The sequence below is a fragment of the Sylvia atricapilla genome, chromosome 20 (genome assembly GCF_009819655.1).
Source record: "Sylvia atricapilla isolate bSylAtr1 chromosome 20, bSylAtr1.pri, whole genome shotgun sequence".
NCBI classification, from domain to species: domain Eukaryota; kingdom Metazoa; phylum Chordata; class Aves; order Passeriformes; family Sylviidae; genus Sylvia; species Sylvia atricapilla.
In genome coordinates this window covers 7463974-7479067 of record NC_089159.1, presented here as the reverse complement: position 1 = coordinate 7479067, position 15094 = coordinate 7463974, and the positions used below count along the sequence as shown (strand labels likewise).

At 41.9% G+C, this 15094-nt stretch overlaps 1 protein-coding gene across 4 annotated transcripts in view; it reads right to left on the bottom strand.

The window, feature by feature from the left end:
- Positions 1-15094, bottom strand: part of SPECC1 (sperm antigen with calponin homology and coiled-coil domains 1) — a 74339-nt gene that overhangs the window by 17612 nt on the left and 41633 nt on the right. For 2 of the 4 annotated variants that reach the window (XM_066333432.1, XM_066333433.1), the window contains 7 exons: positions 13161-13368; positions 12439-12512; positions 11917-12095; positions 4314-4462; positions 4015-4115; positions 3153-3234; positions 727-877 (listed from right to left, as the gene is read on the bottom strand). In XM_066333432.1, coding sequence (XP_066189529.1) covers positions 727-877; positions 3153-3234; positions 4015-4115; positions 4314-4462; positions 11917-12095; positions 12439-12512; positions 13161-13368 — 944 coding nt within the window. Of the gene's footprint in view, positions 1-726; positions 878-3152; positions 3235-4014; positions 4116-4313; positions 4463-7193; positions 8483-9784; positions 9847-11916; positions 12096-12438; positions 12513-13160; positions 13369-15094 lie in introns of those variants that run through there. The other 2 variants (XM_066333434.1, XM_066333435.1) reach the window with 2 other exon arrangements.

Below are 15094 nucleotides of genomic sequence, written 5' to 3'. Positions count from 1 at the left end.
AGGTGATGTCACTGCACATGAAGAGCTGAAAAAGCAGAACCTGTGGCTATCCAGTGGTGTGTGTTAACCAAACATTTCTGCTATTGTTTTCATCAGTTTTACTTATACAACCTTCAAGCAATCTCTTTATTTTCTATATTGAAGACTAGGATTTAGGTGTAAAATTGAAAGAAACTGCCTAAAGAATCTGTAACAGTAAATTCACACCCAGTTGAGCTGCTGCAAAACAAGTTCTTGAATAAAATGAAAAGTGTGAAAGCTGAGGACATTTTAAGGCCAACAAAAAAACCACCCACATTGTCTCCACTCTACAGCTTCTACTGGTGGAAATAACAGCAGAGATAAAAGGAAAATATATGTTTTTTCTCAAGAGAGAAGAAAAATACGTGTCTAATTTCCTTCAGCCCTCAGCTCTTCTGGTTTTTAGCTCACAATATGCAAAATGACAGTCAGATAATGAGGGCTGACCCCATGTACACATGATGGAATTCTTGTGTACAACTCAGTGGCTCCTGAAAGCTTGCTATCCTCATTTCTCATTTTACAGATAACTGTGCTCATTACAATCTGTATTTTCATATCTGGATCTAACAGGGTCTGGTAATTCCCAAAAACCAGCCAGCAGAGTCTGCTCTGGAGACAAGGTCCTCCAGATGAAAATATTTATCTTGGTGCCAGGTAATGCTGTTGGTCTGTCCTGTTTTTCCCAGGAAACTGGGCTGATACCTGAGTTTGCTTTGGGGTTTCAAGCAGCTGGGGGTAGAGGAAAGCATCCTGCTGCTGAAGGCCATGGGAGGTTTGCTCAGGGATTCCAGGGAGGGGCTTTTACGGAGGTAATGGTCTGGTTTCAGCTCTTCATTTCTCCCCTTCAGAAGGTCTGTGGGAATTAAAAAAAAAAAAAAAAAAAAAAAAAAAAAAAAAAAAGCTGTCAGTTTGCAGCCTGAGGAATTTGATTAATCACTGTCCTGCCACCCCAGCACACAATATGTAGTCTGTTGTTTTGATTCTAAACAAATGTACTCATTTGTTCATTAAACACACATGGGGCTAGGAAACCTTGAGCAGATTAGAGGTGACCACAACAAGGAATGGCTTTGATGATTTCAACAGTACAGGCTGCCTGGTTTCCTGTGATTGATACTCCTGCTGGGGGGTAGGGGCCTCAGGTGAATGAAGGGAAATACCAAAATCTACAGTCCTAAAGGTTCAAAAGCTGAGCACCAGATATCTTCACCAGATGACTGAGCAACCCTAGCACAATGATTTCTTTTCTGCCATTAGCAGATTTGTAATAAGAAAGCCTCTTGTCTCCTGAATACAGCCCAGGGAAAAGCACTTACTCCTCCTGATGTCTGGCATCCACTCTGACACAACTTTGAGAAGGCTCAAAATATTCACAGCAGATGCATCTGTATTTTTCTTACACACATTATGTAATTTATGGAATGTATTTATGATATATATTGTTATAGAGTCAAAAGAAAATCTCTGCATTCCAATACATGAGGTGATGTAACAAGGCAGGACTGCACATCATGTCATCAGAAATTACTCATTGTGAAACACCACTTTTTCACCTCCATCCCTATGACAATTATCAATTAATGCCATATCACTGAGGTGTGACTTCCTTCTTATCTCAGCTTCAGCTCCCTTTAAATTATTTCTGGGTGCTACAAACTCCAGATGGAGCCAGTAAACCCCTGACTCTCAAAGATCACGGCCAAAGACCAGCTCTGGGTGAAGAATTCCATGCTCCTCTCCAACTATGTAACATTTGGGTCACATTAGGGACATCACAGAACCCTGCTGTGACACTGGTCAGATGGAATCAGCCAGAAGATTTTTATTACGGAGACTACTTCACTCTGAATTTCCTCGGGGATAATTTTTGATTCAGTGTTGGATCAACTGCCTTCTAGGATTATTTAGATTGGAACCAGAGCTGTTACAAGTTTACAGTGAGTAAGTCTTTGCCATGGATTATTGGAACTAAATTAAATCCAGGTACAAAGAGAAGCTGTAAATACAGGAACTTGTTAGATAAGCAGCCATAAATTTTTACCATAAAATGGCTTATAAAATATCTGTTGATTTTAACAGATTTTCACAGAACTCTCTATGGGTAATAACAGAAATTATCTATGGTGTAGAGTGGGATATTTATTGTTAAGGACTGGCATCATATTACACAGCTGATAGATTATTTCACTCTACAGTAAACTGGTAGAGATTAAAAAGGTCTCATGTTGTGTTTGGGATCTATACACTCACACAAGACTTCCTGGAAACCAACTGATACACGTAAATAAACCCTGTCCATTTCCCTAGACAGAAGAGACACTTCTGCTTGCACAGCCAGGGCTCAATTTCTCTCCTGTATTAGCAAACTATTGCAGAAAATCCAGTCTAGCCATCAAGAAGTTGTGACTGGCAGTTTAAGGTTTTGGCTTTTTGTTTTTTTGTTCCTTCCTGCAGTTTCACTACAGGAACGTAATATTTCCTCCGTCCTTAAAAATTCAAGAATCTCTTGTTACTAACTTTGATTCCAATGCAACAACTACATTCAGGACCAGATAATCAAAATAAAGGGCCCTAGAGAAAATGGGAAACAAACTCTGGTAGAAAAGAATATTAAATGACAAAAGAACAAAAGCAAAGTGTGAAATGAAAACAAACTCATCTCTTGAGAACTCTCCAAATAAACTATTTCCAGCCCAAATATGACTGCTCCTAAAACAGTCACATCAGTATCTAAAATGTTTGGTGTATTTCAAATGAAGCTCAATTCAAAAACAAATAAACCCTCTGAAGACAGTGCTTTGGGCTTGTTCCAGAGACATACATGTTAAACAAATTCCAACCCTCTCCAGTTCCACAGCGTGGATTAGAGAGGTGCCATGGATATTTCAGAATAAAGAAGGGGAGTTTGTGTTGGCAAACCACAAGAAATCAGCTATTTTTCAGTTATGATCAAGATGGGAACAGAAGCACAACAAAATTAATAAGCTCTGTAAAACAAGGACACTGGAGGCACTTTCCCTGTTTCCCTTGACCATGTAAGAGGAAAAATGGCTCAGGAAGAGGCAAACAGGTAATAACAAGTTTAGTTAACATAAAGAGGCAGTGTCTGTACATTTATCACAACTTACCTGCCAGAGGGAGGTCTGACAGATCTGCATGTCTGGCAATGCCCTTGCTGGCTGGTTTGGCATTGTTATACACAGAATGTCTCTGTGAAACAAAGGTGCAAAAGGTAATTGAGTAAGTATTGGCTATCACGCTTACATAGGTGAGCAGAAGGAAGTTTCTGCTGTTTCAAGATCACAGAGCATGTGGAGGGATATAGAAACCTTTCAGCAGGGTATCAGCTGGACCTAGAGCTGGGAAAACAATTGTGAAAAAGAGAAGGACAAAGGGACAATACTTTATCTGGTAATATACTGGTTCCTGAACTACTTAACCCTTCTATTTGTATGATTTTTTTTCTCTTGCCAAACACAATTTAGTGTCACAAACCAAAAGTAAGGATGCCTGTTCCCAACTCTGACTGTGCTCCCAACACCCTCAGTCATATCTCAGGAGGATTCTTGTCTCTGCAGCCCCACTACCAGTTTTCAACTAATACCCCATCATCAGGCATCAACACACAGTTCCCAGACCTCACTGATAACTGGGACCACACATCTTGGAATCTTCAATCCCCAACCCACGTGCCAGCTCCCTAGTTCAGTGTGATGTTTCTTCTATCTCACTCCCAATAATTGAAACCATTTTTCTGCTCCATGGTGATAAAAGTTCAGAACTATATTCCACAGAGTTCACATCCGTCCACCGAGACCTCTAGGCTGAAGTCAAGATAAACTCACTTTGATCCTTTTTGTTAGGACCACAGCATTTGATGTTTCACAGCAAACAAACAGATGAGTTTCCCCTTCCCCCTGTCAGCAGATGCTGCAGCCAGCACTGTGTCCACCTCTTTTGAATCTACAAGGATAGAAGAGCTCTTGGTACCTGCATTGGGGAAACAGCAGCTGCTGGGGCTGTCCTCACTGGAATTCCACTGAGAGGGCTCCTGGGCACCTTGTGAACTGGGATATTTTGCCCACTGCTACCTGCAAGAAAAAATCATGGAAACATCTGGATTTCAAACCCAACTATCACTCTCTTGTCAGATCAGGGAACCACAGACAATGTAGTGACATTCCATACTAATGCATCATGCACTGACATAAAATACCCCTCCAGAAGCAAGGATCAGATCCTTCTCACTGCTAGAAATGTTTTCACTACACAGTACAACGTTGAAATACCTGAGCATCCCAAGTCAAATGACTTGATCAGTGACTTCACAGTGGCTGCAGATTCTGGAGGTGTGGGAGATGCTCTGCTGAGGCAGACCCCCTGCCAGCGGCTGGCTGCGTCTGACTCCAGAGAATCCACCACCTCTTCAGCTGGCAGCCTGCAAGGCACAAACCACAGCAGAGTCAGGGCCAACACACAGTGCAAGCACAGATTAAAGGTCTTCACTGACAGTGAGGCAAATCCAACAATGTGCAGGTTTTACTGCAATGCTCAGAACATGGACCACTCTTTGAATATTTGGGTCCTTTTCTTGCAGTGCCTGGCAAACATTAATCACTGAATCTAACAAACTTTTCAATTGTTAACCATGTAATCTCCATTCCCAAGCCTCACACAGGAAGGAAGATTTTCACAGGGGAAAAAAAAAAGCCAACCAGAAGTTTGATGAGGCTTTTGAGTAATTATCAATAATTATCTGAAGATGGGTGTTCAATACAGCATGGGTGCCAAGGGGCTACTGTGGCTCTCATTTTATAGTGAGGAAAGTAACCAAGAGGCACTTTTCCACTTCAGAGTAAAAACTCAACACTTAAAACTTGTCAGCAGAGACATCTGCTAAATAAATGCACCATCAATCCCAATTCATAAGCAGTTAAAGAGGAATAAAACTCTTAAGTGCTTCATCCTAGCAGACACAGGAAGGCCAAAATCCAATGGCTAGAATGAACACAGACAAACGAAACAGAAATGGTTCCACATTTTAAGGAAGGATAATGAAGTTACTCCTTTGAAAAGGAATACTGAAGTCAGGATCAGGTGTTGGGCTTACAGGAGTTCATACAGGAAAGCCCAGAGCTGTTTAAACATCAAATATAATCACACAGTGAAAGTTGCTTCTAGTCAAGTATTTTACATTTTATTGCTTAGTGACTTACCTATTTTCTCAGGTAGACTTGCAGTGCAATTACCTAGCTTTAGTTTAGGAAAGCTGCAAGCAAATAAAATCTAGTCATGTAAAAAGAGATTATTTGTACCTCTCCCACCTGCTCAGAACCTGCACATGAGCTGCTGAGCAGCAGGTTCTGAGCTATCACATCTCCCTGTATTTACCACATTTGATACACACCAAGAGCTACACGAACACAAAACCAGAAATGATTTCATAAGGTGCCTGGAGGACTCAATCCAGAAAGGGCCCATGGGGTTCAACAACTTCTCTGAGCCAAAAATAGAAGTCAGAGCCTTTTCCTTGCCCTTTAGCAATCAGAAAATGAAAGAGGCTAACAGGGTGTCAGTGAATAAGAGAATAAGAGTGACTAAAGTTTCTATTTCTGGCAGAGCTTAAGGAGGTGCTGTCTTTAAGCAGACTTTTGCTATTTCTTTAATTCATTGAAGCTCCTTGTGTGCCAGGGGAGTCTGCAGAGGCAGATGGCTGGAGAAAAAGCCATTTCAGTTCCAATCTCATTTAATGCAATAAGGAGGAAAGGCAGACTGGGTAAGATTCACTGAGCTCTGAGGGAGCCACTGTTTTGCTAGCCTGAAGTTCCAGCCTTCACTTCTTGTTCTATGGTTCATAAAGCATAAACAACAAATCAGCATCTGCACCTGAGTTACACAAACCACAACAGCTGAATGAGTCCTGATTCTAGCAAAGTATGGAAGAAGGATGAATTTCTGTCTCAAGATCCCAAACCACCCAGTGCAATCTGTTACACTTTCAGTCTGGCCTTTGACTGCAAAAGGATGCAAAAATGTTAAATAGGAGTAACTAGACCAGCCTCTGTGCCACAGAAGAGTCCACTGAGAGTTCAGTTGCCATTATTCTGTCATTATGAGGATTCAAGTGCTGGAGTTACAACCAGCTTCAATTTTTTTTTGATGCTTCCTGTAATCTTCCATCTGTGTATTTGTAATAGGCAGCCTGAAACAACCTCCTTGATTAAACACAACAGAAAACCAAGGCCTCCCATGCTGCAAATCTTGGCATAAAAGGTAAGAACAATAGTCTTGAGAGCCACTAGCTTCAATTAAAACACACGCCAGCTAACAAGCAATGGAGATAAAATTGGTGAGCATTTAACCTTCTAAAGAAAAAATCTGTATGATAGGGGGGTGCACATGTGTGTACAGAGATGGGCTTTTTAAGAGAGAAGCAGAACAGCAAGAGCTTAACTTGCAGTAGCTAATTCAGGAGGACAGTACAGAGCACAAATTAGAAAGATGAATGATGAGCCGTAACTTCAAACCCAAAATGACTCCTCCTTATGCACAGAATTTCTTCAGCTTAGTACATCTTAGGCCATCCAAGAGACTACACAAGTTGTGCTACAAAAATGAGAGAATTGAACAAAATGTCACCAATTGCTGTATGCTTTCCTGGAAACAAGAATGAATGGATCACACAGATAAATGCTGCACGTGTGGCTGGCTGAAGTGGAGCAGCTCCAGGAGGAAGCAGAGCACTGGAGCCACAAAGGAATTAGAACATGCAGTCCCTTTCAAAAAACCACTGCTGAGTTTCATTCATTCACTGGTGAGAGAAGAAATTGCAAAGAGCTTTTCCCTACTTCTTTCACAGCAAGAGTGAGTCTCGTTTTCTAGGTTTGAAATATGACAACTGCCTGACAACAAGGTTCAAGTCTTTCTGGGCTTAATGTACAGATTTTTGGCAAACTCAGCCTTCTCATGCTTGTAAAATTTCTAAACTGCTCTGATGACTTACAGGAGGCCTAAGACCACAGGACCACATTCTCAGAAATAATGACTCCCCAATCTCATCTTTGACACAGTTCCTGTCATCGTGACTCCTCCTGAACTCCAAGGCACACAGAGACACACAGCTACCGCTGCACAGAACAGAAGAGAGGCCAAGGGCAGGCAGCAGACAATTCCAAACACTTAAACATTTATTTGGCACTTGAATGTATATTTCTTGAACATAAAAACCAACATTCAACAGCTGCCAGCACAGCAGAGAAAGGCAACACAAGTGTGCATGTAGGCAAACACTCCAGTAGCACGGCACAAAGGTGGGGGCCATGCCAAAGCCAGGACATCCTGTGGAATTCTCCACTAGCTCAGCCTGCTCCCACACCAGGCCCCTGCTAGGTCTTCACATCCAGAAGAAAAGGACAGAAATCCCACAGCTGAAACACAGAATTCCAGTCCTGGAACAGATTGTGAGAATCTCCTGGTAGAGGTGGTGAGCTCTGAGTTCTTCCTCAGCATCCATGGAAAGCTCTCTCCAGGTGTCTCCGGCTGCAGAGCTGAACTTCAAGTTCTCCCTGATCATCATATGCTTCACCTGAGTTAAAGGCATGAGAACGACTCCTTTCTGAAAGGGTTTTTTACTAGGGGCTTGATATGTTCGTTTCCTTTCCTTCTGTTCTCTCCATCTGCAGTTCTTACAGGAGAACAAACCTCGCAGGGAACTTTCTCCGGGAAGGTCACAGCAGGACACGCTCCGTGGTTGTCCCTTACCAGCAGCACCGGGTCGGCCGTGCCACCCAGTGGCCAGTGCCTTGTCAACGCAGGAGTGAAGATCTGAAACCAGCAGAGCAGCTGAGAATCAGCGAGTAAATTCGTGTTTCCACTCAGATTTGCTGCTGGATTTCAGCGACCTATCCCCAGGTTTGTGTGTCTGCACAAACCATCCGACATCTATTTAGGCACAGAGATAGATCATAGACTATAATACTACACGGAGAATTTATGTATATGCCATTAGATTTTACAAATCTGACATACACACCCGGTTTAATTTTTGTTTAAGGTTAAAATGGCATGTTCCAATGCCTGTTTCGAGACTAATAGCCCCATCCCTCCAAAAAAAAAGAGTTCTCAGTTATTTCAGATCCCCAAATCTCTGGGATTACTTCTTATGGCTTAGCTGGCTTTAGAGTAATTCAGAACTTCTTCTGCCTCCTAGTGTCTTCTGAAGAGAGAAGCCTTCTGAAACAGAGAGGCTCTTGCCCATGGGGAAGAGGTGGACCTGAGCATTCACACTTTGCAATACACTTGAATTTTGCAGGGTAGTAATAAAAAAAAGAAACCAGAGGTGCTTTCTTGAATTGAAACTTCCCTTTTTCAGCTGGGAGTTGAAGGCAAATCCTGCAGTGTCTTACAGGCCTGGCTGTGCCTCCTTTCAGGGCTGTGTTAGCTGGCAGAGATCAGGCACCTGTGGAGAGACACACAGCAGTCGGGGAGGTTATGGAAAGCCACACCATGCCCACCCTGAGGTACAGCTCTCTATTTTACATCATCCCATCTTCTCTACATTAAGGACAGTGAGGGAAATGCCAGTGCTGTGGCTAGAACAGTTAAAGGAGTGCCTTAACACTCCACTAATTTGGGTTTGTGATGCGATGAGCAACAACAGTACAAAATACAAAATAAATCTGGGTTGCTCAGGTAGGAAGAAATTTATTATTTACAGCCAGGGAATCAATGTAGGGCAGGGATGACAGTGTTCCTGGCTTTCCTCTCCTCTAGTCATTTCAGACTATTTATTCAAAAGGGGTTCATGGACCCATGCAGGCAGCTGAGCTGCTCTACCTCAGCCACAGTTTCAGGGTCCTTGCACTAAAGGGGATGGAATAACCTCATCCAATTAAAAAAAAAAAATCCCACCCAGAACTCCTTAACAAACCCAACCCCCCCACCAAATAACTCAGAGGAGCAAACAAACACTGCTTTGAGAGCCCTGCTCTGCCATCCTCCTTTGCTTGCTGTGAGAGCAGAGTGAACTCTCAAACCTCTGTGAGACAGAACAGCTGCAAACACAGGCACAAATGAGCAGCACATCAGCACATACAGACTGACAGTGGGGTTTAATACACAGAGTACAAGCTCATTTCCAGGAGAAAAGCATGTGACACTGCCATGCTGCAGCATTGGAGACTTTAGGAGGAAAAACAGAAGCAAATTAGTGGGATGCATCACAACGTTCAGTTTAGGCTTCCGTTTGAAGATCTGGTTAATTTTTTTATTGTTCTAAGAAGTCGCTCATTTAATTACAGATTTAATTTCTCTAAGCTATCTTCCCTCCATGTTCTTAGTTCAAGGCAGAAAATGTTTTAGTGCCAAAATAATTTTGACAATTTGAAGCCAAAGAGTCAAAGCAAGACCTTGAGACTTTTATTCAGGATCTTATCCTGTCTGGTCTTCCAAACCTCCAGGGATGGAGACTATTTAAGTCCAATTTCCACTACCTGAGAGGAGTCAGCTACATAACAGTGGATTGTAAGCTTTTGCATTTTACTGCAGAGGAATAACATTAATTAGGATGTAAAATATCATAGAAGACTGCCTGAAGCATGGGTTAATCAATTTGTAGTTTCAACCAGTACTAACCTGGGACAAGTTAACTCTTTTTTCTTTTATTCCACTTGGTTGATGTTTGTCCAACCTCCCCCCAACATTCTTAGTCATAGAATTAGACATTTAATCTGTGTTAAAGATTCCCTTGGGAGGCTCTTACCTTCATTCAGTTGAACTCTGATGACCTCATCAGGATTTTTTCTGCAAGTTCTTTGGCTGTTCCTAAACCAAAAATGACTTTTGGTCTGATTAGAAGAACGTAACGGTGAATTCAAACTTGGAGGCAGGAACTGAGGCAGCCACAGGCAAACATTAAAATGGCAGGATGTCGTAGGAGATAAATTGGCTTCAAGATGAATTTGTGAGGTGGAGTCTAATGACCCTCAAGAGATGGCTGAGATTTTGCCAAAAACCTTTGTGTAGCAAGCTCTTTGGAAGGTACACTTTCCAGTAAGAGCTTAAAAATCAAGCAGGAAACTTTCACTGGGGACTGTCAGACATTCAGCTGAGCGTGCAGCTGCTCAGCATTAGCAAACATGAGGAATACCTTATAGATTCTGTTAAGAGATCATGCTACAAACTGCTTCCACCAGTGCTGAGCACACATCAAAATCACCACAGGCACCAGAACCTACTGCTGATCCTGAGCAGCGGTGTTTGTGAAAGCTGACAAAGTGACGATGAGAATACCCCCAGAACTTCCTGGGTGAAGGAAGCCAAAATGCTGAGGGAGACAGAGACCTCACTAATGCAAAAATATCTGGAAGTGTAGAACTGGCTGACAGCAGGAGCTCTGGTGACTTCAGGAATTTGTTTTATAGGTCAGTAGAGCTTTAAAATTCAAGTGTTCAGCTGGTTTCTTTAGACTGGGACTTCCATAGGCTTCATTATTTTCCCCATACCACTCAATACAGACGTTTTGCACACTCTAAGAGTCAAATTAATTATCCTGATAGATGCTAAAATTTGGTTTTGTTACCTGTCTTTGAAAGAGAATCAATATTGCCCACTGCAGACAATGTATCTGGCTCCATGACCAAGGCAATACTCAAAGCAAGCTACACACAGAGTCAACATGACACAGAGACAGACACATCCGTGTGTGTGTGACACAGAGGGAGACACAAAAGCTCAAAATGACTTCATTAAATACATGTCTGAACACTTCCTCCTGGAGCTACAGCTGTGTGGATTCTGGGGTTCCAATTGAAAAAGGAGTATTTGCAGCTCAGGCTTCTTAACACCTAAGAGCTGGTAATGTTCCCTATAGATGGAAGAAAAATATTCCAGTTTGCAAATTAGCAGGTCATCTTCTATTCATTTGAAGTTCTATCAAATATATCTTAAAAGCCAAAATAATACAGAGGGGAAGCTATTAGAATATGATTCCCCACCCTCATATAGGAATCATGCTTTCAACAAGAGAAATTTCATTAAGAACAAATTAGGAATGGAAACAGCCCAGAACCTTAAGTACTGTCTGGTAATCATTTTGTCTGAGTACATAGTCTGTAACAGCTTTTCTTTGCATCCACTTGGGACTCTGCTAATGAAACTGGAGCCTAAAACCATTCCTTTATTTTCTGAAAAGAAGTTTTTCTGTTTGTCCAATCCAGGCATTCTGATCCATCCACCTCCACAAAAGAGCTCTCCCATGTTTTTAGTCAAATCTACTGCACAGCTGCTGTGGAAACTCCTGAATGGAAAACAGTGAGAAAATAAGTGCAATGTAGAGCTGGACTGTTACTTCACCTGCAAGAAATGACAGGATTCACCCTGTTCCTGTGGCCATTCTGCCAATGGCCATAAATTTACAGAGAGAGATATTAAAAGGCAAAATCCAGAGGAGTAAAATTAATTTGACACATTTCTGATGAACAGATGACTGCTTGTGTTACTTTGTGTTCCTTCATTGCCTTCCCTCAGGTTAAGAAATTCTCTTCTGGAATATCTGTACCCAACCAATCCTTCCACAGATGGTTTAATACAGCAGCACAGAGTTATAAAGGCATCATTATATTGAGAGCAAAGCTATCAGAACATATTGGCAATTATTACTACTTAATATTTGCTGATTAAAACCTTCATGGCTTAGTTGACAGAACTAGATTGCCAAAAAGAAAAAGAACAGAAAGATCTTAGAATAAGAGACAACAAAATCTGGCAGAAGAGTTACAAACAGACGAGGTGCACATCCAAGCCAGTGAGTAGTTACTGACAAAGCACTGTTTGCATGCGTGTTAGCAGGCACACAGATCAAATCCTGGCCTTGGTAAATGGTAAACAACCAACCTGTTGCTGCCCTTCACTTCATCCAGCTCCTTTTGTAGTCTGGCACTCTTCTCCTCCTCCTCCTGCAGCTTCCTCTTCACCACACGGAGCTCCTGCTGAGCTTCACACTTTATGTCATTGGCCACCACCACTGCAGTCTGCAGGTCAGCCTGGAAACGCCTCCACTCCTCCGTGTCCTCCTGCAAAGAGCAAATTAGAGCCCCAAATCGCTAAAAAACACACCCACTTAAGCTGAGCACTTAGTTATTGACCTCTATTGCAGTGATCACAAGCAACCAGGATTTCCCCATAATTTTAAGGTGGTGCTGGGTCAAACTGAACCCTTGCCTCTTTATACTACCAAAAATATTGCCAAAGGAACTCATGCTAAGCTTTCCACTCCAGTATTGCCAAGAAGTCCAAATTGAAGAGAAGGAAGACTTAAAGGCTGCAGAAAGAATTTCTGCTCTTGTTCTAGGAAAACACAATGCCAGTATTGCAATAAAACCTTAGCTTAGCTTTGTCTTGCAGCTTAAACCTTACCTTCATCTGCTTAGTCAGAGCCTTGAGCTGCCTCTCTGTATCTTGTTTTTGTTCTTCCAGCTTCATTGCTTTAGCTAGAAATGATAAAAAATGTGAAAAGATTATTAAACACATAAGGGCAACAGTGAAAGTAAGAATGGGAGGGCAGAGCAGCTGATTTGGTTTTGCTTCTGGAAATGCCCCTAAACTGAATGAAGACTAAACTGAATGAAGACACCACCAATGATGAGGAATGGAACCAACAGGAGATGTGGTACTCCAGCATCTCTAAGGTATGTCATCATTTTCAGGTATTAAACCAGACTGAAATTTAAACAATCCCACGTGGATTCACTCGCTCAGCACACCCCGAGGGATCACTGATGTGTGGAACAGCCACTGGTTCCACCAGGTGGCAGCTCCTCGGCCACAGCAACCTCGACTTTACTGCTCTTCCCTAAAAGACTTTTTACTCTCTTTGCCCTAAAAAACTCTTTAATAGAAGTCCAATATTTCCAATTTCTGGAACAATACTTCCTCCACTGAAAAGTGAGTCTTGGAGACTGTCTCTAATATTCCATCTAGAGCACTGTCTATTAAAATAGTACTTTTACGCACGAACAGGAGGGAATATCCAAAACAGGAATATTTGTAAAGGACAGACCTCCTCCTCCTCCCCGTTGCAGCCCTAACTGAGCCCCCCAAATAAGTTCATTTAAATCCTTTTTTCCAGCTCCACCTACTTTCTAGGTCACTGATGAGCTGGTTATTGTGCAGTTTTATAGCACGATGTTGTTCCACCTGGTCTTCCAACTCGAAAATGGTCTCCTTCAGGTTTTTGATATCTGCTTCATTCTCTGATGTCTTCTCCTGCAGCTTCTGGCTGGTTCTGCTCAGTTGCTCAGCCTGTCGGTCACACACCTCCTTCAGCTGACCATACTCGTTCTCAGCCTGGGAGGGAGGAAAAAAGCTGCAAGTTTGTCCTTATTTCTTAGATCTTGCTCATTAAAGACCTTTCTGGGCACTCTGTGGATTTAAGCATTGTGTACACCCAGTTTCAATGAAACTGAGAGTCTCAGGAAGCAGAGAGAAGCGATGGATGCCAGTTTTCTTTCTTGGCAATAAAGACAATACAAGATGCTGCAAAGCAAATGAAATTTTCTATATGATGACCACAATTCCAAACCAATCTCTGCAGTTAATGAAGGGAGAGGAATTATATTCCCGGAAAGCTCCACATCTATTTCTGTAGCATTTTATGAAAGTGATATCACTGCCTTAGGGCCAGGCTGATGATCAGTTCATCCACATTAACAATTTGCTGCTTTTACCATGTGCATTTTCCATGGACTGTGAAAACACACACAGCAGAGCCAGCTACTGCAGATAAGTGTACTTCTGCATATGGGACATCTGGAATTACTGAAGGGGGAATCTGCTGCACTTCAGTTTGTTGGCTCAGCTCACTGATCAATGCTTCCAGGTTTGGGGGGAGCTCTCTGACTATGAACAAGTTATGGAAAAGGTGCAGGCTGCCAATTCAGTGAGCAGCACTGGCACAGCCTCACTGCAGGGCAGCCCTACAGAAGCCTGTGGTCTGTTTGGGTGTCACAAATAGCCAATGATTCAAAACAGCTTAATTCAAGGGAAGGGAAGACTAAAACGAGGGGAATCTGTGGTTTCCAAACCAAGCAATAAAAAGTTTGGTATAGAGTCTGAGCACTCAGCAGTTTTTCATTTATTCTTCATGAACTGCAGCTCCAGAAAGCACTTGGGAGCTTCCTCTTCTAACTCCATTTGCTGTGGTCACCTATTTTAGCTGAAAGGACATCTGGATTTTCTAAATCACTCAAACCATGGAGGTGCTTTTTGGCAGTGCTCTCTTCCTCTGCAGCCAATTTTATCATTCTTCTCATGCTCCCTTCCCCATACAGGAAAGGCTGCACACTCTCACTCCTTCTGCAGCACTGGGACATAATCACTGCTTGTGCTTTATTAACACTTGTTGAATGATGGCTCACGCTGCAGCTCCTCTGAACTGCCAGGATCACACAGAAAAAAGGGACAGTAACTTGCTTAAGCTTGTTTGGAGCAAAGCTATGAACTCACAAATGAGGTAAATTGTTCTAAAAATATTTTTTTCTGTTACTTGGCCTATCTCAAAACAGAGCATTTATCTTTTTTTTTTTTTGTAAAAATATCTGTTTTATGAAAATTATCTCATCTGGAGCTGTGCATCATCAGCCATGTTGCTGCCCCATCAGCTTCCCTGAGGATTAACTCATGTCCCTGTGTTCTCATGACCAATGACATCTATACTTCACTGCTAATTAATCCTGATTCATTATTCAGAATTTAATATTCACAGCTAACTATTTATGCCCTTCTTTTCGTCTAATTAGCAAGTGATTTACACTATTTGTTCACATCGTATCAAAGTAATTTTTTATTGATCTGCTCTTTGCTCCAATTCTGATAGACACAATTCTATTTACTAAAAGTAAATTCTACAGATAGTTTTAGGATAAAATAGTTATTAATTTATAAATATAGATATGCTAATAGTTATTTCTGAGAAAATATGGGTATAGCAGCAGAAACTGAGACAGCAGCATACAATCCCAGCTTCTAATCAGAGATAATCATACCATTTAAATCCTGGAAACTTACAATCAAT